The sequence below is a fragment of the Lepus europaeus genome, chromosome 1 (assembly GCF_033115175.1).
Source record: "Lepus europaeus isolate LE1 chromosome 1, mLepTim1.pri, whole genome shotgun sequence".
In the NCBI taxonomy this organism is placed as follows: Eukaryota; Metazoa; Chordata; class Mammalia; order Lagomorpha; family Leporidae; genus Lepus; species Lepus europaeus.
Window position 1 is genome coordinate 120,180,027 of NC_084827.1, and position 26,049 is coordinate 120,206,075.

General features: G+C 43.3%; 1 protein-coding gene across 2 annotated transcripts in view; it reads right to left on the reverse strand.

Moving 5' to 3' along the window:
- Window positions 1-14,344: 14,344 nt before the first annotated feature.
- Window positions 14,345-26,049, reverse strand: part of LOC133757676 (uncharacterized) — a 135,535-nt gene continuing 123,830 nt past the window's right edge. Inside the window, exons 5-6 of one of the 2 annotated variants that reach the window (XM_062188337.1) lie at window positions 22,707-22,817; window positions 14,345-14,497 (exon numbers count right to left, since the gene is read on the reverse strand). In XM_062188337.1, the coding sequence (XP_062044321.1) occupies window positions 22,707-22,817 (111 nt within the window). In that variant the 3' untranslated portion in view covers window positions 14,345-14,497. Of the gene's footprint in view, window positions 14,498-18,885; window positions 19,288-22,706; window positions 22,818-26,049 lie in introns of those variants that run through there. The other variant, XM_062188328.1, reaches the window with a different exon arrangement.

The following is a 26,049-nucleotide window of genomic DNA, read 5'->3' on the forward strand; positions in this document are numbered from 1 at the left end:
ACATATCGCTACATATAAAGTAAATGACCTCATCACACAATGCCTCAGTTCCCCACCATTAGGTGGAGGGTGGGGAAATATTCTTATCAAAATACACCTCAGGAACACAGACATTTCATCTGAATTAGATGGAGGTATAAATGCATCCAGAGGTCCTGACCCTGACTTGACCTTATTTAGACCCGTTATATAAGATACTTCCTGCATATCTGCTGAGGGAATTTGAACTTGGGGAGCAGCCTGCCCACTGGATAAACTCAACTCCAGCACCGCAGTGTTCAAATAACTGATGTATTAATTTCCAGACACACCCATAACCTTGGTCCCTTGGTTTGCACACCTCACTATGCAAACGGCTGGTACAAAGAGCTGTGTATCTCCAATGCTAGTTTCAACTGGTGTAGTTTCCTGTTCATAATAGAAACAGTGCCCTGTGAAGACAGCAACACAGTGAGCTAATGGGGAAAATACAGAAGTTAAAAAGTCCTTTTGGCTGATATACTATCTTTATACATAAATATTTATAAAAAAATACTGAATATGTACTTCAAAATGTTAACCATTATTAATGTCATTAGTTGGAGACAGATGATTTTACCTTTCTCATTTTTGCCTGTCTACTTCCCTAAAAGAATACATAACTTTTATAATAAGAAAAAGGTGGTGGGTGGGGTGGTGGATAAGGAAGGAGCACTTGGATTTTCTTCCAGGCCACTGGGTCCATTTTATTTTCAAATTGAATTTTAACCACACGCCTGGCAGATCTTTCCATCCTGTATTTGCTTGAATAGAGCTGGGAGAATTTGACTGCATCTTTAAGGGTGGTTGTGATAAGGGTCTGAAGAGACTCTTCTTGTCCATGCACTGCTCTGTTTGCAAAGTTTCACCTAGCAGAACGGGAGTTCCCAGGCAAAGATGGAACTTAGGAGAACAGACTAAGAACTGTGGCCTTGCTATTCAATATACACTATTTTGGTTTTCCATTGCTATGAAACAAACCACTCCAAAATTGAGGGGCTGAAAATAAATGATAATTTCCCACAATTCTTTGGATAGACGAGGCTTAGCTGGGTGGTCTTCTGCAGATCTTATTTGAGTCCCTCAAAGTCACCCATTTGTAACAGTGCTGTGGGGAAAATAAGCAAAACCCAGAAAACATTTAAGCTTGGCTCTATGCCAGCAAGACTTGTCCTCAAGTATTAATACAGGGAGGGATGGAACATCAGATGGTTTCCACTTTCGCCTTTGTATTTTGCTGCATCATTCAAATTTTCACAGGAAGAAGTTTTAGAATTGGGGGGAGGGGAGGAACAAACTGCTTTAATTTAGGGAGGTGGGGTGGGAAGCAGAATAGGAAAAGCAGAGCAGCCTCTTAACCAGGCCCTGAAGACAAAGAGACTGGAAAGTGAAAAAAAGAAGTTAGATTTGCCAAGATGGTTATCTTCCAGCCTTTTGTATTCCACGGATTCCGTTTTCCGTCAGTAATATTAAGATTAATAGACACAGACATCTTCTGGCCCAGAGAGGGTAGCTGCCCTGGACTTGCCGGCGCGGCTGTTGGTAGTGACTGAGGACCGGGCTTTGCTGAGAGGTCGTTAGCAGCAGCTTCCCAGTTTGGTACAAACAATGATGAGCAATGCCTGCCACAGGCACAGAACCACCGCAGTGATGCCACTTGGGAGATTTTTTTTTCCCTCCTTCTTGTAGCCCAACCTTCTTTTTTCATGTTTGAGGAAACTATGGGGTGAACTGATTATCAGTAATCATAGAGCTAGATATTGACAAAGTCAGACATAGAATAAAATCTCCTGACTCCTGCCATTATGTTCTTCCCACATAACAAACTGACTCGGACATTTGGAGGTAAGTGTAGTACTGGGCCAGATCCAAGGGGTCAGGTGTAAATTTTATGAACACATTAGCACTTTATTTTAAGATGAGATTAATAACCCAGTTTATGAATGATAATAATTTTATATGTTTTATAAATATTCCCTACAAGTCAGGGAAATGTGATTAAGCTCAATATTATAAATCAGAAGGGGATAAAAACCAGTACGAGATTTGCTCAGTACTCAAGAAAATCATTACCTAAAGACTGACTGTTTCCAAGCCCAGGCTCAGTCCTCCAGAGCGCGCAGGTCTCTACAGCTTCTTGGCTTGCACTGTATTTACTGAGAGGACTCACAGCCAGGCTCCCTGAGGATTACATTTTTCCACATTCTATTTAATTAATTCTCCAGGGACAGAGTGATAAAGTATTTTTCACTTGCAAGAAAACTTGCAAACAAATTAGAGAACAGGATTTCTACATATGAGATTTCCAAGCGACGGGCAGGGAGAGAGTAAATGGGCTATTTGTAGACTGAGCCTGTCCACCCACGGCAGTGTTTTAATTTTTCTGTGTCAATGAAAAGGTCTAAGAACAAGGTGTAACATATACTGACAAAGGTGGAAGCTATTGTAATTCTTGCACTTCCTGTAAATTAAATTGCCCTAGTTGTATGCTTCTAAAAAGTCTAACAGGCAGGTAATTTTAGTGTAGTTTAGAGCTATCTGTGCCCCCTGGCAAGATTCAGGTAACTTATTCATCACACTTTCACCCTCCTGATAAAACAGGAACTATTTCAGTCTTCGGAGTTCATAAACTTTCAAAAATTTGTGACGTTCAATGTGTTAATTCATTTTGCTTTTTTCATCTGCTAATATTTATTCCATGCTTGCAGTTGATCATAATCCTAATTTTTTAGATTGTTTCTCTACAATGTATTAGGGATAGGCATAGAAACAACAAAATAAAAAATACTATTAAGTGCTGCTGATGAACCGTATACTTTCTATGATTTAGTTCACTTAATCCTCTCAAGAAACCCAAGACAGGTGCCGGTGCTGTGGCATATCAGGTAAAGCTGTTGCCTGTGCTGCTGGCATCCCATATGGTGCCAGTTCGAGTCCCAGCTGCTCCACTTCCAAACCAGCTCTCTGCTGTGGCCTGGGAAAGCAATGGAAGATGGCCCAAGTCCTTAGGCCCCTGCACCTGCATGAGAGACCCAGAAGAAGCTCCGGGCTCCTGGCTTCAGATTGGCTTGGCTCCAGCCGTTGCAGCCATCTGGGGAGTGAACCAGCGGATGGAAGACCTCTCTCTCTCTCTCTCTCTCTCTCTGCCTCTGGCTCTCTGTAACTCTGCCTTTCAAATAAATAAATAAATAAATAAATATTAAAAATAGCCAAGACATGGGCATATTATTCCCTTGACTTGAGAAATGAGGAAACTGAGGCTGGAGAGGCTAGATAAATTTATCTGGAGTCTAGCAGTCACTGAACAAGTCATTGACTTTAAGGTTCTTAAGCATAAAGATATGCTACCTCTCATGGAGGGTTCTTGGAATAGAAACATTTTCTAGAATGTTTTGCCAAAAAGTATGCAGGCAATTTATTATTTATCTAAGAAGCCATAGTTGAACCCTGAGTATTGGGATTTGAGTTGAAGACATGCTGGGGATTTGCGGGAAGGCCAAGCTGAATATGGATTATCTCCCTCAAGGTCTTTTCAGTCCAGCAAAAAGCATCACATTTGCACACAGCCTGAAAGTAGAGGACACTGTGGAAGAGGTCAGCAATGGATCTGTTCAGCCTCATGTTCAGGCTGAACATGGAACAGGGCTGGTACAGGTTTTTCTCTTTTCATTTGATGCAAAATTGACATAATTTTGAAGACCAGCTTTATTGAGGTACAATTGACATACAATAAATGACACATATTTGAACTATACAATTTGACAAGTGTATGTACACACACACCCATGAAAGCATCATTACAATTGACGTAATGAACCTGTTCATCACTCCCAATCATCTGTTTGTGCCACAATTCATTATTTTCAATTTTTGTTTGAGAAGCAGAGAGAGAGAGAGAGATGAATGGAGAGGGAGAGCTCCTATCTGCTTGTTTGCTCCCCTAAATGCTTCCACAGCCAGAGCTGGGCTCAGGCTGAAGCTAGGTACTTGGAACTCAATCCAGGTCTCCCTATGGGTGGCAGGAACCTAACCACTTGAGCACACACGACTGCCTCTAATGGTCTGCATTAGCAGGTAGCTGGAGTCAGGAGTCAGCGCTGGGTTTGGAACATGGGTACTTAGTTATGGGACATGGGGGTCTTAACCAACATCTTGACCACTAGGCCAAAAGCCTACCTCTTTGTGCCTGAAATTTTTTTTAAAGATTTATTTTTTTATTTGAAAGGCAGAGTGTCAGAGAGAGTGGGAGAGAGAGAAACAGATCCTTCATCCACTGGTTCCTCCCCAAATGGCCACAATGGCCAGGGCCGGAGCAGGCTGAAGTCAGGAGCCCAGAACTCCTTTGAGTTCTTCCATGTAGGTTGCAGGGATGCAAGTACTTGGGTCATCTGCTGCTGCTTTCCCAAGCATATTATCAGGGAGCTGAGTTGGAAGTAGAGTAGCTGGGACTGTACCAGCAATCTTACAGGGCATGTAGGTGTTGCAAGCTGTGGCTTAACTGCTTTGCCACAACACTGGCCCCTTGTGCCTCAATTTTAATCCTTCTCCCTGCCTCACGTTCCATCCTCTGGCAACCACTGAGTTATTTTCTGTAACTGCATTACTTTGCATATTCTAGAATACTGTAAATGAAATAATATGTACTCTTTTTATCTGGTTCTTTCACACATAATTGAGATTCATCTATGTTGTTGCATGTATCGATAGTTAATTCCTTTCTATTGTTGAGTAGTATTCAATTGTGTAGATATACCACAACTTTTTATTCCTTCACATGTGGGTAGACATTGGCTTGTCCCCATTTCTTGACTATTACAAATAAAGCTTCAGAACATGCATGTATAGTTCTCCATATGAACAAACATTTCATTTCTCTTGAGTAAATACCTAGAAGTAGAATGATTGTGTGATATGTAGGAGTATGTTCAACTTTGTAAGAATCTGCCAGACTTTTTTTCTAAGTTGGTTGTACCATTTTACCCTCCCACCAGAAATCTGATAAGAGTTCAGTTTCCTCCCCAACCTTGACAAGGTTATCTGGTATGGTTATTCACACATACACATACACACACACACACACACGCATGCACCCATACACATAATTGTGGTTTTAATTTGCATTTCCCTAATGACTACAGATGTTGACTGTCTTCTCGTGGCACAGCGGTTTTAATGTATACTGTAATATTTTCTATACCTTGACTGAGAGGAAGGGATTCATTCCTATAAAATGTTTCACTTTTAGAAACTTGGCTGTTAATTAATGTGGGGTCATGGTAAGAAAATGTCATTATTGATAAAATGATATAAAAATTATAGGCCGGTGCCGTGGCTTAACAGGCTAATCCTCCGCCTTGCGGCGCTGGCACCCCGGGTTCTAGTCCCGGTTGGGGCGCCGGATTCTGTCCCGGTTGCTCCTCTTCCAGGCCAGCTCTCTGCTGTGGCCCGGGAAGGCAGTGGAGGATGGCCCAAGTCCTTGGGCCCTGCACCTGCATGGGAGACCAGGAGAAGCACCTGGCTCCTGGCTTCGGATCAGCGAGATGTGCCGGCCGCAGCGGCCATTGGAGGGTGAACCAACGGCAAAAGGAAGACCTTTCTCTCTGTCTCTCTCTCTCACTAACCACAGTGCCAGTGTCACCACCTTAGCAGAGTGGACAGTGAGAGAGAGACAGAGAGAAAGGTCTTCCTTTTGCCGTTGGTTCACCCTCCAATGGCCGCCGCGGTAGGCGCGCTGCGGCCGGCGCACCGCGCTGATCCGATGCCAGGAGCCAGGTGCTTATCCTGGTCTCCCATGGGGTGCAGGGCCCAAGGACTTGGGCCATCCTCCACTGCACTCCCTGGCCACAGCAGAGAGCTGGCCTGGAAGAGGGGCAACTGGGACAGGATCGGTGCCCCGACCGGGACTAGAACAAGGGGTGCCGGCGCCGCAAGGCGGAGGATTAGCCTGTTGAGCCGCGGCGCCGGCCAATAAATCTTTTTTTTTAAGGAAATTTCAGATGTCATAAACCATTTTAATCAAATTAGTTAAAATCATCTCTCTCTCTCTTTTTTTTTTTTTTTTTGGTAAAGATTTATTTATTTATTTATTTATTTTTGACAGGCAGAGTGGACAGTAGAGAGAGACAGAGAGAAAGGTCTTCCTTTTTGCTGTTGGTTCACCCTCCAATGGCCGTCGTGGCTGGCGCGCTGCGGCCGGCGCACCGAGCTGATCCGATGCCAGGAGCCAGGTGCTTATCCTGGTCTCCCATGGGGTGCAGGGCCCAAGAACTTGGGCCATCCTCCACTGCACTCCCTGGCCACAGCAGAGAGCTGGCCTGGAAGAGGGGCAACCGGGACAGGATCGGTGCCCCGACCGGGACTAGAACCCGGTGTGCCGGCGCCGCAAGGCGGAGGATTAGCCTGTTGAGCCGCGGCGCCGGCCAAGATTTATTTATTTATTTGAAAGAGTTACACAGAGGGAGAAGAGGCAGAGAGAGAGAGAGGTCTTCCATCTGCTGATTCACTCCTCAATTGGCTGCAATTGCCAGAGCTGCGCCAATCCGAAGCTAGGAGCCAGGAGTTTCTTCGGGGTTTCCCACGTGGGTGCAGGGTCACAAGGACTTGGGCCATCTTCTACTGCTTTCCCAGGCTATAGCAGAGAGCTGGATTGGAAGTGGAGCAGCCAGGATTCAAACTGGCGCCCATATGGGATGTGGGTACTGCAGGCAGTGGTTCTATTTGCTATGCCACAGCGTCGGCCCCTAAGATCACCTTTCAACTACCCTGACAATGTTGCTGCAGTGTTATTTTTTTTAAAGACCCTAAATGCTGAATAGAGATCAATGTTTTGTGACAATAGTAATGTATAACATGAAGTTTTTTTGTACACTGTAGACTTCTCCATATATGAACATAATGTATTTGTTTTTTTGCTAAAGTTTATACACTCTAGCCTTCTGGGGAAGTAAGTACTGTATCATCAACAGCAGAAAACACGTATTTCCAACTGTTTGCTCTAGTTGGAAGGTCAGATAATAACATTTGATCTCATTATAATCAATTTAACAAATAAAAATATTTTGTATACAATATGAAATGCCCCATGTACAACTTGAGTTAATTGAGCACTGACTATATACAAAATTTTAGTTCCCAATACTTTACATACTAGTCCTCACAATAACCACATTAACAGGTGATAAAGCTGAATTCAGTATGATTCACTAACCTGGCCAAGGTCACAGAGTTCTCTTATTCAGTAACTTGGCCAAGATTCCACAGACGAGCTCATGTGAATTCCTAGGGTTAGCTTGTTCCAAACCTTTGCTCTTTTCACTGGGCAGCTAGGCCCCAAGATACTTCCCAAAGCTTTGTAAATAATTAAACATTGTAAGGGTCATGGTCTACAATATATTCTTTGCCATGGACCTCATTTAAGTGTATTATATAATTTGAAGGGTGAAGCATAATATTATGCTATTGGGATGTAATAAAGCTATATAAACCAGGCTATAATTTTCATGTTAAAATTCAACTTAAGATTTCCATGTATTTGTTTTTCATTGTTCTTTTATCTGCAAATAGCAACTCTTTTGTTGCTTTTGTGTGGTAACCAGCTCTGAGACCAGTAAGGGGAACTCTACCAGTGGATGAGAAGGAACTATATTGGAAGAGTTTCATGAACACTCTTTCTTTCTCTCTCTCTTTCTTTTTATTTCTCTCTTTTTCTCCTCCCTCCCTCCCTTCCTTCCTTTTTCTTTCTTTTTAAAAAGATTTATTTATTTATTTATTTGAAAGGCAGAGTTACAGAGAGGCAGAGGCAGAGACAGAGAGAAAGAGAGATCTTCCATCTGCTGGCTCACTCCCCAAATGGCTGCAATGGCTGGAGCTGCGCCAATCAGAAGCCAGGAACCAAGAGCTTCTTCTGGGTCTCCTATTTGGGTGCAGGGGCCCAAGGACTTGGACCATCTTCTACTGCTTTCCCAGGCCATAGCAGAGAGCTGGATCAGAAGTGGAGCAGTCAGAACTCAAACTGGCGCCCATATGGGATGCCAGCACTGCAGATGGTGGCTTTACCCATCACGCCACAGCGCCGGCCCACTTTCTTTCTTTTTTAAGATTTGTTTATTTATTTGAAAGGCAGAGCAACAGAGACAGAAAGAGATCTTCTGTCCATTAATTCACTCCTCAAATGGCCACAGCTGCCAGGTATGGGTAAGGCTGATACCAGGAGCCAAGAACTCCATCCTGGTCTCCTACATGGGTAAGAGGGGCCCAAGTACTTGGTCATCATCTACTGCCTTCCCAGGCATGTTAGCAGGAAGCTGGATTGGAACTGGAGCACCTGAGACTTGAGCCACCACTCCGTTACGGGATGCCTGCATTGTAAGCAACGGTTTAACTGGCTGTGTCCAACTTAGCAACGCTGGCCCCAAGATTTAGGTTTTCTGGCCTGATTCTGTGGTTCAAATTTTTCAAGGCTGTCAATCAGTGCCAAATTCAATGCTGGGCTCTTAAAATTATCTCTTTCATTACAGAAACTTCATAATTTCAAAAATGTATACTTTGTTCAGAGCCAGATACACATATATCACCCATTAAAGAGTGAATGTCTTGCTTCTCAGAAGACTTAATCAGAAAAGAGATTGTGTTAGAAGGAGAGTCATGACAATGTGGCTAAAAGAAAGGTCAAGTACTTTAATAAAAATAATAGTATAATAAAATATTATAACACCTTTGAAGATGGAAGAAACTTGAACTTGACAGTCGAAAAATGTAGAGCAAAGCAGTTCAATTGAACAAAAGATAAGGCTGCAGGAAGGTTTGAGGATAAAAGATAAAGAAATAAAATAGAGTGTGGAGGGGTGTTTGGATCTATAGTCAAGATACTGCTTGAGATGCCTGCAATCTCCTATTGGATTGCCTAGGTCTGAATCTGGCTCTGCTTCCAGTTCCAGTTTTCTGCAGATGCACACCCTGGGAGGCAACAAATGATGTCTCATGTTGCTGGATCCCTGCTACCCTGGGAGACCCAGATTGACTCCGAGGCCCCTGGCTTCCCCCTGGCCTGGCTCCAGCTGTTGTGGGCATTTGAGGTGTGAACCAGCAGACACTCCCTCTCTGTCTCTCTATATCTTTCTCTGCGTGTTTCTGCTTTTCAAATAAATAGAAAGTAAATAAGTAAACTTCAGCTTACCACACAAAAATAAATATAATGGAACAAAACAATAACTTCACTTGTATATTGGTTATTTTAATTTAGAGCATTGTAATGGCAAAAACTAATAGTTACCCAGTGTCATTTCATGGTTTTCATGAAACTCAGAAATATATTAGGTTCAGAGAAGTACATTGTGTTTAGAATTTCAGGGTGCTTTTCTCAGAGAAATTTTCTGCCACGCAGCTTACAATTAACAAACAACAATCATGGGGGCAGATATTTGGCATGGTGGTTAAGGCTGTGTTTGGGACACTTGAATTCCATATTAGAGTCCCAGCTCTGCTTCCGACTCCAGTTTCCTGCTAATGTGCACCCTGAAAGGCAGCAGGTGACGATGACTCAAGTAGTTGGTCCCTGCCACCCGTGTGAGAGACCTGGGCTCATGGTTTTGGCCTGTCCCCGCCTGCCTTTTGGAGGCAATTGAGGAGTGAACCATCCTTTGGAAGATCTCTCTCTTGCCCCCTGTCTGTTTCTGTCTTTCTCTCACTGTCTCTCCACCTTTCAAATAAAATGGGATTTTTTTTTTTAAATATCACAAATAACAATCATGTACTCTTAAAGTATTAATACAAATTATCATTTATCTAGCCTATATCCTGCTGGGTACTATGGCATACAGAATATTAGTACGAGATACAGGTAGATCTAGCTTCAGTTACTGTGTGATCTGGCAAAGTCGTTTAATCTCACAGACAACAGTAAAATGAGGGCTCTCATGTGGCTTACTGGCATAATGTGTTTTAAGTTACATGCGAAAATTAAAAGCAGATCCTCTGACATGACCACCCAAAACCAAAAAGTTACCCCATGAAAAAGTGATGTAATAAAAGACCACTGCCAATCTGTAAATATAAAATATTTAGCTTTTTTTTTTTCTATGAAAGCATGCTCTTTGGCAGAAGGAAAAAATGTGCTAGTCTGAACTTGAGAGACCCAGAGATTCTGCAAGACAAAAATAAAGGAGTTGGCTTAGACGTAAGCTCCTCAAGATCTTGAGAATGCGTTATTTATCATCTTAACCCTAATACTCTGTACTTTACCTAATATGCTGTACTTAATAAACGAATGTTAACTGAATGGATGTTTGTATGAGTAAACTTGTTGATTTCTAAGATTTCTTCCAACATCAACACACTGCTTTTAGAAGAAGAAGAAGGGAAAGAGAATGCGCTGTATAAACACTGCCTTGTTGTGTTTGATTGGGGCACATGGAATCAAACATCAACTGCTGCCTTGGTAAGAGAGCTTGGTATTTATGTTGAAATGGAGAGGCTGTAGATTCTTCTTTGTATATATTTTTTGTTAATAAATATTTATGAGATTCATTTTCTACTCATCAAAGAATACTCTGAGACACAGGAACACGATCTTGAGGAAATCCCTGTTGTATAATTCCACTAGTGGGAGATGAGGTTCCATTTAGGAAATATTTTTAATAATAGCAGTGGAAAATAAGGCATAATTTTTAGCATGCTTTGCAACTCTGTGTTCATAGCCTAGGAGCCTTTGCTGGCTGAATTCTATGGCACTACTGCCAAGAATCTGCAGATTGTATAAGCGTTTTCATTTGCTGAAATGTTAATGTCTTAATTTTAAATCTACATAATACTTACTCCGTTAGACCTAATGGCCTCTACTATTCGCTTTTAAATTGCTATCTAATTCAGAATGATTTTCCTTTTTTTGTAAAACTGAACTTAGAATCGCGTGTGCTATGTAAGCCCAGTGGCCTACGGTAAGCCTGCAGAAGGAGAGCAGTTATCTCAGCTGCTTATCTTTGATCTAAGAGGATTAGACATTGCCACAACAATGCCTAATGAGTAATTTTCTTTCTTTTTTTTTTTTTTGACAGGACAGTGAGAGAGAGAGACAGAGAGAAAGGTCTTCCTTTGCCATTGGTTCACACTCCAATGGCCAAGGCGGCCAGCGCACCGCGCTGATCCGAAGCGAGGAGCCAGGTGCTTCTCCTGGTCTCCCATGGGGTGCAGGGCCCAAGCACTTGGGCCATCCTCCACTGTACTCCCTGGCCACAGCAGAGAGCTGGCCTGGAAGAGGGGCAACCGGGACAGAATCCGGCACCCCGGCTGGGACCAGAACCCGGGGTGCCGGCGCCGCAGGTGGAAGATTAGCCTATTGAGCCACGGTGCCGGCCAGTAATTTTCTTTTTTTAAAGTCTCCTATCTGCTTCTCAATGACCAAATTCCTTAAGGTATATAGCAGACTGCTGGCTTTGATTTTTCCCTTGAGTACTAGATTTAGAGATTGGGGAACATTACTTCCTACCTTATATATTTCGGTTTTGTTGATTTTTCTTTTCCTAAAGAGAGTGGAGGGAAGAGGAGAGGAGGGGAGAGGAATCTTATATCTAATGGTCCACTCTCCAAATGGCCACAACAGCCAGGTCTGGGCCAGGCCCAAGGGGGGAGCCAGGAACTCCATCCAGGTCTCCCACATGGGTGGCAGGGGCCTGAGCGTTTGAGCCATCATCTATTGTCTTTGTACTGTTTGATATTTATTTAATTTTTAAGGTTGGCATTATAACATTGATTAAAATAATGCTATAGGTTAACATAAACAGCAAAGAAGCAAAGAATTAAAATGCAAGCTGTGTAAAATCTCAAAGAAAACCCAAAAGTGACTGATGTATTCATTCTTAGCTAACTAAAAGTGCAAGAAAGACAAGCCACCCGATATAATAAAGTACAGCAAACAACTGACAATTTTCAGTTACCAAAATTGCAGATTTTGCATTTTATATCCTTTTCTCAATGAAGAAAAAATTCTTTTGAATGTTATATATAAAATACATATAAAACAAGATAGAGAGCTACATTATAAACTTGTAACAATGGCTGTAAATATATTTCCTTACATGTTTCTCATAGGCAATAGATATGGTATATACATAGCATGAAACTACTAAGATAATAAAGAACAAACAAATATAAATGTCAGCTGTACAGTAACACACAAGCAACATTCCCATCTACTCACACCAAAAAATTAAATACTATCAGAAAAAAGTTTTAAAAGCTACATATTTTAATAAGAAATAAGGTCAAGGGGCCAGCACTGTGGTGTAGTACGTTAAGGCTCCACCTGTAGTGTTGGCATCCCATATGGGCACTGGTTTGAGTCCCATCTGCTCCACTTCTGATCCAGCTCCCTGCTATGGCCTGGGAAAGCAGTAGAAGATGGCCCAAATGCCTGGACCCCTGCACCCGTGTGGGAGACCTGGAGGAAACTCCAAGCTCCTGGCTTCAGATCCAGCTTTGGCTGTTTCAGCTATTTGGGAAGTGAACCAGCGGATGGAAGACCTTTCTCTCTGTCTCTCCCTCTCTCTGTCTGCAACTCTGCCTCTCAAAGAAATAAATTAATCTTAAAAAACAAATAAATATAATAAAAATAAGGAATAAGTTTAATAAAGAATGATAATACTGAAAAACAAGGCATTCAGAGATTTCAAAAGTCATGCTTTTTTATTTTCAGTTGATCCAAAATCTTACCAACTAAGTTTTCAAAAGTTTGTTCAGAGCCAGCATTACTCATAAATGTCACACACTTATTATCTCATACATTTACTTCCTTCCCCAGAAAAGACCTTTGATAAACATCTAAAGTGTCCAGGTATAACACAGTTCAGATGAAACTGGATCAAATACTGGTATTGTTTTTAACAACTAATACCACAAAGTGTTTAATTGTTGCAAATTAATTCAACCAACCAACCAAAATAAGAATCAAAACGGCATGGCATATATTGTAAATAAATCAAAACAATGGTTTGCGCAAGAGCAAGACAAGGTGGTAGTACATTAAACCAAAGCTAGGTGAATACAAGACGAGGAATGCCTATTGCCTAGTAAATAAACTGGAAACGGTTTCCAAGGAGACGCCATGATGGAGAGCTCACCACACTGGTGTGAATGGAGTTTCCTGCTGAGCCTGCTTGGGAAGCTATGAGAGGGAACTCAAGACCACGGCCACTTGAGACTTGCCACATCTGGTACTGAGCAGCTAACAATTATTCACTCAGTGTTTAGAAGTAGCTTTGCGGCCGGCGCCGTGGCTCAACAGGCTAATCCTCCGCCTTGCGGCGCCGGCACACCGGGTTCTAGTCCCGGTTGGGGCACCGATCCTGTCCCGGTTGCCCCTCTTCCAGGCCAGCTCTCTGCTGTGGCCAGGGAGTGCAGTGGAGGATGGCCCAAGTCCTTGGGCCCTGCACCCCATGGGAGACCAGGAGAAGCACCTGGCTCCTGCCATCGGAACAGCGCGGTGCGCCGGCCACAGCGTGCTACCGCGGCGGCCACTGGAGGGTGAACCAACGGCAAAAGGAAGACCTTTCTCCCTGTCTCTCTCTCTCACTGTCCACTCTGCCTGTCAAAAAAAAAAAAAAAAAAAAAAAAAAAAAAAAAAAAAAGAAGTAGCTTTGCACACAAAATGTTTCAACTGCAAAAGTGTTTGAAGTTCATGAGCAACTGAAGTATACTTGAGTATTTACACCTACATTGTTTGGTTTTTCCACATTTAAAAAAAAATATTTTATTTATTTATTTGAGAGGTGGAGTAACAGATGGAAAGCAGGAGAGACAGAGGAAGGTCTTCTATCTGCTGGTTCACTCCCCAAATGGCCACAACGCCTGGATCTGGGCCAATCCAAAGCCAGGAGCCAGTGGTCTTTTCTGGGTCTCCCACGCGGGTGCAGGGGCCCCAGCACTTAGGCCATCTCCTACTGCTTTTCCAGACGCATTAACAGAGAGCTGGATCAGAAGAGGAGTAGCTGGGATACGAACAGGTACCCATATGGGATGCTGGCACCTCGCCGGAGGGTTAGACTACTACGCCACAGTGCCGGACCCCTATCCTTTTAAAATTAAAAAAGTAGTCATAAACAGTGTGTGGGGGAAAAAGGGGAGGTTACTAAAACCATCAAAGAGATGGACAATACAAGTTCTCTGATATTGGTATAAAGAAAGATGATTAAATTGGGGTCATTTAAAAACATTATTTTCCAGAATGAAAATCACTTATTCATTTTTTAAAAAGATTTATTTATTTATTTGAAAGTAAGAGTTACAGAGAGGAAGAGGCAGAGAGAGAGAGAGAGGCAGGAGAGAGAGAGAGAGAGATCTTCCATCTACTGGTTCACTCCCCAGATGTCTGCAATGTCAGGAGCTGGGCTGATCCGAAACCAGGAGCTTCTTCCAGGTCTCCCATGTGGGTGCAAGGGCCCAAGGACTTGGGCCATCTTCCACTGCTTTCCCTGGCCAGAGCAGAGAGCTGGATAGGAAGTGGAACAGCCAGGACTCAAACCGGCACCCATATGGGATGCCAGCACTTCAGGCTACATCACAGCACCAGCCCCTAAGATTTATTTTTGTGAAAAAGTTTTCTAGGCAAACTCCAATTACTATGAAAAAATCCAATGCCTACCCCTTCTATGAATAAAATAAAGCTGTAATTCTCTTTGTCAATTGATGTTCAGATGATCTCACATAATTTTCCTCTCAGAATCCTTTGGGTAAACATTGGAGATTATAATAACCAAAAGTATTCAATTATGATTTTTAAAAGAATGATGTTTTAAAACTTAAGAAATCAGACATTAGCAAAGTTATCAATTTTTTTCACAGTATCAGATTTGGCAAATTTGCATCAAAGTAAGGTGGCAAAAATCATATAGATCAAACCATCAACTCATTTGTCTCCCCTCTTATCTTTCACATACTGGGTGACTGAGGACGATACACTCACTTTTTATTTTATTTTAAAAATTTAAACATGTTTTTAAATTTATTTTTTAAGGAATACAAATTTCATAAGTACAATTTTGTTGATATAGTGATTCTTCCCACCATACCCGCCCTCCCACCCACACTCTCACCCTACCTCCTCCTCCCGCCTCTCCCCTTGCCAGTCCCATTCTCCATTAAGAATCCTTTTCAATTAACTTTGTGCACAGAAGACCAACTGTATACTAAGTAAAGATTTCAGCAATTTGCATACACACACAAACTGAGAAACTGGTTTTACAGTTAACTCTCATAATACAACTCATTGAGGACAGAGGTCCTGCATGGGGAGTTAGTGCACAGTGATTCCAGTTGTTGATTTAACAATTGACAGTCTTATGGATGCATTCACTTTTATTGTGAGGGAGGAGCTGATCTTAGGAGACACTTGACTAAATGACCAGGAAGGAAGATAAGGCACATTCTTTTCTCTAGACTTATTCTAATACTTAAAAAAAAAAAAAAGACAAAAAAGCTCTTTTGATCTTTTGTTTCGTGATAACCACCAGAAAAAAAAATCATTTAATGAAATAAAGGGTTTCTTTGTTCTTTTTTTTTTTTTTAAGATTTATTTATTTATTTGAAACTCAGAGTTACACACAGAGAGAAGGAGAGGCAGAGAGAGAGAGAGATCGAGAGAGAGAGAGAGAGAGAGAGAGAAAGGGAGAGAGAGAGAGAGAGAGATCTTCCATCTGCTGGTTCATTCCCCAATTAGTCGCAACAGCCGGAGCTGTGCCAATCCAAAGCCAGGAGCCAGGAGCTTCCTCTGGGTCTCCCACATGGGTTCAGGGGCCCAAGAACTTGGGCCATCTTCTACTGCTTTCCCAGGCCACAGCAGAGAGCTGGATTGGAAGTGGAGCAGCCTGGACTCGAACTGGTGCCTATATGGGATGCAGTGGCTTTATTGGCTAGCTACAACGCCAGCATACTTGAAAGCATAATATGTTACATTTCCAAATATATATATATATATATATATATGTCTATTTTTTCCTGCACCTTGTATAGTAAAATAACATACTTTTTGTTCATTTGTTTCAATGCTTTACACTTCATCTACAATTTCATTACAAATACACAGAAAATAGGCAAGCATGGCTTTTACAATGTTAATTATTTTTTCTATAAAGGGAGTTTTTTTTTTAAAAAGTACTTGAGCAGTTTGCCCAGGAATGAGATGCATAATGCATGTACCTTGTTCTTGTATATTTTTAAAGGAGATATAATATAAAGGTTCAGTAATTTTCACTCATGTTTATCTTTTTAAAAATAGTGTTGCAGTTTTTTGCTTTGCATTAATTTTCAAAACTCCTTGCTAGATGTTTTTCTCCTCTGGCACACTTCACCTTCTAACAGGCAATGTAAAAAGGCCACCACTCTGCCTTCTGAGGGCACTCTAGTGACGAAACAGCACATGGAATTCAGAACACTTGTTGAAATCGCTTCACCAATGACATTCCTGACTGCGGGCTCATGCATGATGTCTCATCACAGAGTACATTCAGAGAGAGCTGTGACTTTGCTAGGAGAAGAAAACGATTCCTGGAAGTCTCTCAAAATGACTTCCTCTGCCAGTGAGTAGTTAAGGGCCATCTGTCTCCTCCCTTCTCATTGGCTCAGAGCAGGGACATTAAAGGTCAGTCACAGGCGGGAGCTATGGCGTTGTGGGTAAAGCTGCTGCCCGCAGTGCCGGCCTTTCATGGGGGTGCTGGTTCAAGTCCCGGCTGCTCTACTTCTGATCCAGTTCTCTGCTATGGCCTGGGAAATCCTTGGGCTCCTGCACCTGCGTGGGAGACCTGGAGGCAGCTCTTAGCTCCTGGCTTCAGATCGGCCCAACTCTGGTCGTTGTGGCCATTTGGGAGAATGAACCAGCAAATGGAAGACCTCTCTCTCTCTCTCTCTTTCTCTCTCTCTCTCTGCCTCTGCCTCTCTGTAAGTCTCTCTTTCAAATAAATAAAAAACAAATCTTTAAAAAAAAAAAGCTGTCAGTGCTGTTGGATGAATTGAGTCATATGGCTTTTGTACCATTTGATAAATTCTTTTTTTAAAGATTTATTTATTTACTTGAAAGACAGACTTACAGACAGAGGTAGAGCCACAGAGAGAAGTCTTCCATCTGCTGATTCACTCCTCTGTACCGTTTGATTTTTAAACAAGCACTCTTTTATATTTAATATTTGACTAAGTAATACATATATATGATTCAAACATTTTAAAAATACAAAAGGTAAAAAGTCTTCATATCCTATCTTTATTTATTTATTTTTTTTTGACAGGCAGAGTGGACAGTGAGAGAGAGAGAGACAGAGAGAAAGATCTTCCTTTGCCATTGGTTCACCCTCCAATGGCCGCTGTGGCTGGCGCACTGCAGCCGGGGCACCACGCTGATCCGAAGGCAGGAGCCAGGTGCTTCTCCTGGTCTCCCATGGGGTGCAGGGCCCAAGGACTTGGGCCATCCTCCACTGCACTCCCTGGCCACAGCAGAGAGCTGCCCTGGAAGAGGGGCAATTGGGACAGAACCAATGCCCCAACCGGGACTAGAACCCGGTATGCCGGCGCCGCAAGGTGGAGGATTAGCCTATTGAGCCGCGGCACCGGCCCCAATCCTATCTTCCATTTCCATTTTTCTACCCCTAGTCCACTCTTACTGGGTTCTTGAAATAACTATAGGATTGTCTATGTAATACAAATAAATACTAATATATATTCTATTTTTTTCCTTTTTCACACACAAGGTAGCCAACAGTGCATATTGCTCTATACCTAGTGTTTTTCATTAAAAATCTCTTGGGGGCAGATGGTTGGCCTGGTGGTAAAGATGCGGGTTAAATCACCAACATCTTGCACTGGAGTGCCTTCGTTAACTCCTGGCTGTACAGCCCGATTTTAGCTTCTTGCCAGTATAGACCATGGGAGGCAGCAGGTGACAGCTCAAGTATTTAAGCCCCTGTTACCCATATAGATCTGGGTTGAGTTCCTAGCCTAATTTCAGCTATTGCAGGCATTTAGGAAGTGAACCAATAAATAGGAGCTCTATTCCTGCACCTGTCTCTTTGCCTCTCAAGTTAAGAAAAAAATCCCATTTTTTCCCATATCATAGAACATATACATTATATTCTTTTTCTATGTATTTATTTTATATTGGCTGCATGTTTATTAATAAGTGAATTATGATTTATTTAAACTAGTTTTATATCAAGAATGGGTTATTTCTAATCTTGCAATTGTAAATAATGAATAATCTATACCTAGGTCATTTTTTAGATTTTGATTTTTTTAAAAAAGATTTACTTATTTATTTGAAAGTCAGAGTTACAGAGAGAGAGAGAGAGAGAGAGAGAGAGAGAGAGAGAATCTTCCATCTGTTGGTTCACTCCCCAGATAGCAGCAATGGCCAGGGCTTGGTCAGGCTGAAGCCAGGAGCCAGCAGCTTCTTCCAGGTCTTCCACATGGGTGACAGGGACCCAAACACATGAGTCATTTTCCATTGCTTTCCTAGGCACATTAGCAGGGTGCTGGATCAGAAGTAGAGCAGTTGAGACACAAACTGGTACCCACATGGAATGCTGGCATTACAGGCAGCGGCTTTACCTGCTACACCATAATGCTGGCCCCTAAATTTTTAATTTTTTAGAAGATTTTATTTATTTATTTGAGAGGTGGGAGTTACAGACAGAGAGAGGGGGAGACAGAGAGAAAGGTCTTCCATCTGCTGGTTCACTCCCCAAATGGCTGCAACAGCCAAAGCTGAGCTGATCCAAAGCCAGGAGCCAATAGCTTCTTCTGAGTCTCCCATCTGGGTGCAGGAGCATAAACACCTGGGCCATCTTCCACTGATTTCCCAGGTGCATTAGCAGAGAGCTGGAGTGGAAGTGGAGCAGCTGGAAGTTGAATTGGCGTCCATATGGGACGCTGGTGCCACAGGAGGCAGCTTTACCCACTATGCTACAGCACCGGCCCCAAGATTTATGGGTCTTGAAAAATTTTCCTCTATGGTGTCTCATCAATTTACAATCTCATAAAATAATTGTTGAACTTTTGGATTTTTTTAAAAGATTTATTTATTTGAAAGAGTTACACAGAGAGAGGAGAGGCAGAGAGAGAGAGAGAGAGGTCTTCCATCCGATGGTTCACTCCTCAGATGGCTGCAACGTCCAGAGCTGAGCTGATCTGAAGCCAGGAGCCAGGAGCTTCTTTCCTGGGTCTCCGGTGTTGGTGCAGGGGCCCAAGGACTTGAGTCATCACCTGCTGCCTCCCAGGGTGTGCAGTAGCAGGAAGCTGGAATTGGAGGCAGAGCCAGGACTCAACTAGGCACTCTGAGATACATATTTCTCTTCTGGTTATTATGCTACTGACCTCAGTGTATATTTGAGGATTACCTTATCAAGCTCAACAGAAGTTGGTTTGCTTTGGGGTCAGAGGACTGCATTAAAATTTTAAATTAACCTAGAGAGATATGTTTTTTTTTTTTTTTTTACAGGCAGAGTGGACAGTGAGAGAGAGAGAGAGAGAGAGAGAGAGAGAAAGGTCTTCCTTTGCCGTTGGTTCACCCTCCAATGGCCGCCAGGGCTGGCGCGCTGCAGCCGGCGCACCGCGCTGATCTGAAGGCAGGAGCCAGGTGCCTCTCCTGGTCTCCCATGGGGTGCAGGGCTCAAGCACTTGGGCCATCTTCGACTGCACTCCCGGACCACAGCAGAGAGCTGGCCTGGAAGAGGAGCAACCAGGACAGAATCAGTGCCCCAACTGGGACTAGAACCTGGTGTGCTGGCGCCGCTAGGCGGAGGATTAGCCTGTTGAGCCACGGCGCCGGCCAGAGAGATATGGTTTTTAACACTTTCAAATTTTCCTGCCCAAGTATGTCTTTCTACCTAATCAATGCTAATTGGGGTTCTTTGGTTTTAATGTTTTCTATGTATACGGCTTGTGCATTTCTTCTGAAATGTATTCCTAGAGTTTTTCTCTTTGTTTTGTTGCTGCTAATTTTAAAAAGGCCCTTCATCCTTATAAATTTGAATAGGTTTTTACTTGCATATATGAGACTGATTGCTTTCTGGATATTAATTAATATCTTTTCATGGAACTGTTTTATAGTTTACAATAATTTGTCAGTTGAGTGTTCGGTTTGAAAGCATACAGTCAGGGGCTGGTGCTGTGGCTCAGTGGGTTAACTGAAGCATCGACATCCCATATGGGCACCGGTTCTAGTCCCGGCTGCTCCACTTCCGATTCAGCTCTCTGCTATGTCCTGGGAAAGCAGTAGAAGATGACTCAAGTCCTTGGACCCCTGCACCCGTGTGGGAGATCTGGAAGAAGCTTCTGGCTCCTGGCTTCGGTTCGGCGCAGCTCTGGTTGTTTCGGCCAATTGGGGAGTGAACCATCGGATGGAAGACCTCTCTCTCTCTTTCTGCCTCTCCTCTTTCTGTGTAACTTTGACTTTCCAATAAATAAATAAATATTTTTTTAAAAGAAAGCATACAGTCATATCCTCTGCAAATAGTGAAAGTGTTTTTTTCTTTCTTTCTTATTTCCATACTTTAAGTTTTTATCAGATCTAGTTGTCACTGCTAGTACCTTCAGCAAAATTGTAATAGTGATAGTGAGTATTCTCCTCTTGTACCTAAATTCAGTGGGCTGATTCTAGTATTTTCCCAGCAAGCAGAATGTTAATTAGATGGATTATTTTTCAAGTTAAAGAAGTATTCATCCGTTCCTATTTTAGTGAGTGCTTTTTATTAGTTGTGAAACCAGGAGCATTTTAGTAAACAACAATGACAATGAAAACGTTCTTCAGACCTTTCTGCCCTCCTGCCTTCCCTCCAATCTCCTGCTCGCCTCCCATTGGCTGGTCCTAGTCAGAAGCCAGAGGGGAGGAAATCCCAGCTGCTCAGCTTCCTAGAACTCAGAGCAAGTAGAGAAGAAGCACAGGGTGGGGCTCTGGAAGACTGACAGGCTATGTCCAGTGCAGTCAGTTGACAAAAGAGCTTATCTCTTTATGAACTGAGAATAAAAAGGTTATTATGGGTGCCAATAAGCCATTCTCTTAAAGCAAGTAGCATTGCCTTTGCTTATTAAAAAAAAAATGGGAAAGAGAAGTGCGGGATTCCACTCTGGGGCACTTTTCCATGAAAAGCTGCTTGTACCAACCTTTTCTAGATCTCCGGTAAGCAGACCGCTGAGTTATATTTCCTGGTCATAAATTCAAGTTCAGGATCAGCTTTTGGGACATGATCTCCCCTATCTATACTACCTTATTTTTTAAAAGCTTGCCACTCCTTCCTCAGAACTAAAAATAAAGTTGTGACAGGTCAACTGGCAGCATCGGAACCAGACACTATCTTCTGGGAAGGACCCAGCAGGTCGTGCCCATTTTACTGGAGCCTTGGCCAGTCTCCAGGAGTGTTCTGTCCAGGCCTGCCTCACATGCCCTCTGCATCTGCAGGCCCAGCTTGGCGGGCAGCAAGTTCACCTGACTGTCCTACGTGATACCCTCCCTGAGGGGCTGCTTCTCTTCTGCCAGCATTTCAAGACGCCTCCAAGCTCCACAGCAATGCTGGCCCTCTTCTGCACAGGCTGCATATGCAGGAGACATCCTGGGCCCAAGACAGAGTTGCCAGAGACAATACAGGATGCTCAGTTAATTTGCATTTCAGATGAGGTCTAATTTTTGGTCTAAGTATATCCCAAGTATTGCATAGGACATACTTACAGTTATAAGAATTATTTGCTGTTGATGTGAAATCCAAGTCCAACTGGGCATCCTGTATTTTTCTTTGCTAAATTTGGCAACCCTCATCACAGAGCTCTTCCCAAAATAATCTTCCACTTTGCTCTCTGCCACCAACCACCCTCCCAACTTTGCAATTCTGCCATTAGGATTATACTCATTAAGTGTTAAGATAGCCAAGGAGGGATAGTAACTATGCAGGTTGTTAAGATTTACTTCTGAGGCTTTTGCTCCTGACTTTAACCCTTATGAGGAGGGATGAGTGTATCAGATTGATAAACATGGGGATATTTCAGTGGGGATTGAGAACAAGCGTGGTGGATCACGAAAAACTTAATTTCTAGCAGATGTGTGTATGGGTAGGGATGGAGGCAAGGGTGTCTGGGGGTATCTTAAAGCAATGCGTGCAGAAAGAGAATGCTGTTGGGTCGAACTGCCCCCTTTGCCAGGTTTTGCCCTGATGCTCCAAACTCAAAAATCTCTTACTGTGTTTTCTCTTTCTTTTCCTGAAGTTCCCCTGTTTTACGCTTTAACTGTGGGTCTAGTCATATTTTCTTGAAGTTCCTGTTTTTTTTTTTTTTTTTTTTTTTTTTTTTTTTTTTTTTTTTTAGGAGAGCAAGGTCATGCTATGCTGGCCTGATTCCAAGCCACTCAATCAGAACTCGCCTTGCCAGCATTTCCGCATGCCAGCTGTCTTTCACCTAATCCTGCACTTTCCCCAGGCCCCCAGGCAGGGCATCAGATTTGAGCATTGCTCCTGAGTTCTTGTGTGGCCACCTCATAATAAACTTTCTGCAGAAGATGGTGGCTTCAGTATTTGGCTTTCCTATGTCCATGGACAAACAGGCTCATCCTGGGTTGCTAACAAGAATACTGAAGAGAACTTAAAATCTGACAATTTTGTCTGGCTGGGATCTCTGCATCCTCTTTTTCTTACCTCCTCTTTTCCTTCCATCCCTTCTTCAACACTCACCTACCCCCGGATACAGGGGCATGAATTAGAGACTTGATCCCAACAGAAGAGAAGCAGGAGGTGTGCGGAAGAAACAACCATCAACCAACCAAGGACCCGGAGTGAAATAGCCTGGGAGGAGAAGTAAAACCAAGACGGTTTTTAAAATTAGCCCTTGACATTTAAGGAAAAAAGTCCAAAGTTAGCTAAGGATAACCACTTATTGCAGGATTCAAAACCTCTGAATGACAAAACTGCTGAAAAAGGAAGTGATGGTGACATGGGTACCCTGCTGATCTGTCTCTGTGGTCAAGTACTTCTCCATTCCCAACCTTAATGCAGCCACACGTGGCCCAGATGCAGCAACAGCATTCCTGCTGCAGCCTTTGTCAGCCAGACAACTATTGCTGGTACAGCGGCCCTGTCTCTAGGAGGTGAATACACCAGACCGCAGCCTTACTTTCTAAGACTGACTCGGTGTAACCAGCTTTCCCAAATGCTGTGGCCCAAGAGCCTGAGTCTGCTCAGTCATGACTCAGACACGGTACAGCTGCTCTCATGCGACATGCAAGTTCACACCTGGAGACTTGCCCATTCAAGGTTCCTAACCTGGGAAAATCATGCTTGTGGTCATTTCCCTACATGGCATTTAAAATATTTGTTTCTTATTTATTTTCATTTTGTTTGAAAGGTAGAGAGATAGAGAAAGACAAAAATCAAGAGAGAGAGAGAGAGAGAGAGAGAGAGAGAAATTGATCTCCCACTTACTGGTTCACTCTCCAAATGCCCCCAACATCCAAGAGTAAACCAAGCTGAAACCAGGCCAGAATTCAATCTGAGTTTGCCATATGAGTGGCAGGGACCCAAGTACTTGAACCATTGTCTTCTGCTTTCCGGGATGCACATCAGCAGGAAGCTGAATTGGAAGCAGAGTTGGAACTGGGGAACTCGAACCCAGGCACTCTGATATGGGATGCATGTATCCCAAATGGCACATATTTTTAAAATTTATATGAAAGGCAGAGTTACAGAGGGAGGAAGAGACAGAGGGAGAAAGAGAAAATTTTCCATCTACTGGTTCACTTCCCAAATGGCTGCAATGGCCAAGCTGGGACAGACTGAAGCCTGGAGCCAGGACATACAAATATCCATCTGGATATCTCAAATGGATGGCAGGGACCCAGGTACTTGAGTCATCTTCCACTGCTTTCCCAGATGTATTAGCAGAGAGCTGGATTCAAAGTGGAGCAGTCAGGACTCAAACCAGTGCCCACAAGAGATGCCAGCATTGCAGGCGGCAGCTTTACCACCTGAGCCACAGCCTGCACCTCCACATGGCATCTTAAGCACTGTGCCAAATACTTGCCCCTTACCTTTCCTGTTTGAGTTCTCCCAAGAAGTCCTGGGACTTCTTGCAAGGATTTGCTCAAGCCCAGCTTGTCCAGAGAAGCAGAGAATTTGGGGCTTCCAACCCAGCACAGTCATCAACTCATCATAGCTTGTCTAGGACTTTCTTGTCTTGAAAAGTCTCATTTTCCAGGAAATCCCTCAGTCCCACACACAGAGGAATGGCTGATCACCCTAAGTTCATAACATCTAGGTTTCATCATCTGAATATCAATTTCCTACTTTGTAAAATGCTTGGTTAGGCCAATACAGCTTCTAATGTTACCACCATATTTAATAGTCCATGATTCACACTCACGCTCCTGACCTCATGCCTCCACAGCCCAACTCCCAAACAAAATTCACTTGATCCAAGACCTAAGTTCACATAATCTGATAAATTAATCATCAGTAAGTTAGTGAGAAAAGATGATAGGGTTCATAGATGAATTTCCATGATGGCTTTGGCAAGAAGGCACATGGCCATAGCTGAGTGACTCTATGCTGGGAAGCTGGGATGTTTGGCTCTGTGCCCTTCTAAAAGGAAAAGATATTTTTAGGCAGGTGTTAAGATGGGCAGCCTGGGGCCAGCGCTGTGGCTCAACAGGCTAATCCTCTGCCTAGCGGCGCCGGCACCCCAGGTTCTAGTCCGGTCGGGTCGCTGGATTCTGTCCCGGTTGCCCCTCTTCCAGGCCAGCTCTCTGCTATGGCCCAGGAGTGCAGTGGAGGATGGCCCAAGTCCTTGGGCCCTGCACCCCATGGGAGACCAGGAGAAGCACCTGGCTCCTACTATTGGATCAGCGCAGTGCGCCGGCTGCAGCGCACTGGCCACGGCGGCCATTGGAGGGTGAACCAACGGCAAAGGAAGACGTTTCTCTCTCTCTCTCTCTCTCTCTCTCTCTCTCACTGTCCACTCTGCCTGTAAAAAAAAAAAAAAAAAAAAAAAGGCAGCCTGCAAGAATTGGTTGGATGGGTTAGTTTTAGTTTCAGCTGCACATGAGCAAATGGTCATAGGAAGGCAGTCTTGTGTGACTGGAACCAGCTTTCACACTGTGACCTGAATAAAGGCAGCAGTTGAAATCAGAGACTCACAAAGAAAGGAAGTAGCCTATTGATTGCACTATTTTTTTTCTGATGGATTTGCTTGTTGCCCAAGTATGACATCTAAAATATAGAAATGCAGATAGCATTCTGGGTAGCTGATTTTAAACTCTGATACTGGGAAACAGGTGAAATGATATGAATTTGCTGATATTTGGCTTTTTTATTGTAAAATATTTATATATTTATTTTATTTTAAGGGATGAGAGAGAGAGAGAGAGGTGTCTTCCATCTGCTGGGATGACCAAATGACCACAAAGGCTGGGACTGGGCCAGGCCAAAGACAGGAGCCTAGGACTCCAACTAGGTCTCCCATGTAGGAGGCAGGGGTCCAAACACTTGGTCCATCCTCTGCTGCTTTCCCAGGCACATTAACAGGGAGCTGGATCAGAAGAAGAGCAGCTAGGACTTGAACTGGCATTCCCACTGTGCCACAATGACAGCCCTGACAAATGGACACTCACATGGTGCAACCTTATCTATGTTCTTTTCCTTAGTTTCCTCATGTGTGCAGTGCAGACAGGCACCAACTGCGTGAGGATGCCATTAATGAGAAATCACAGGGCGGTCAGAGCACTCCCGGGCTCAGAGATGTGCTCACGGATGTCCTGCTGCCACCACCATTACTGATGAAGAAGCACACGGGGTCCTTGGAATCCATCAACTGATCCAAGGAAGTAGGGGGAGCCCACATTCTTCCTGGGACATGGTATTTGGACAAATCAAGTTATTATGGAAATATGTATCTCAATTTTTATTCCATGTTCTTACCTCCACAGAGAAAAGAATTCAAAGCAGAGGTGTAGGGGCCAGTGCTGTGGTGCAGCAGGTTAACACCCTGGCCTGAAGCGCCGACATCCCATATGGGCGCTGGTTT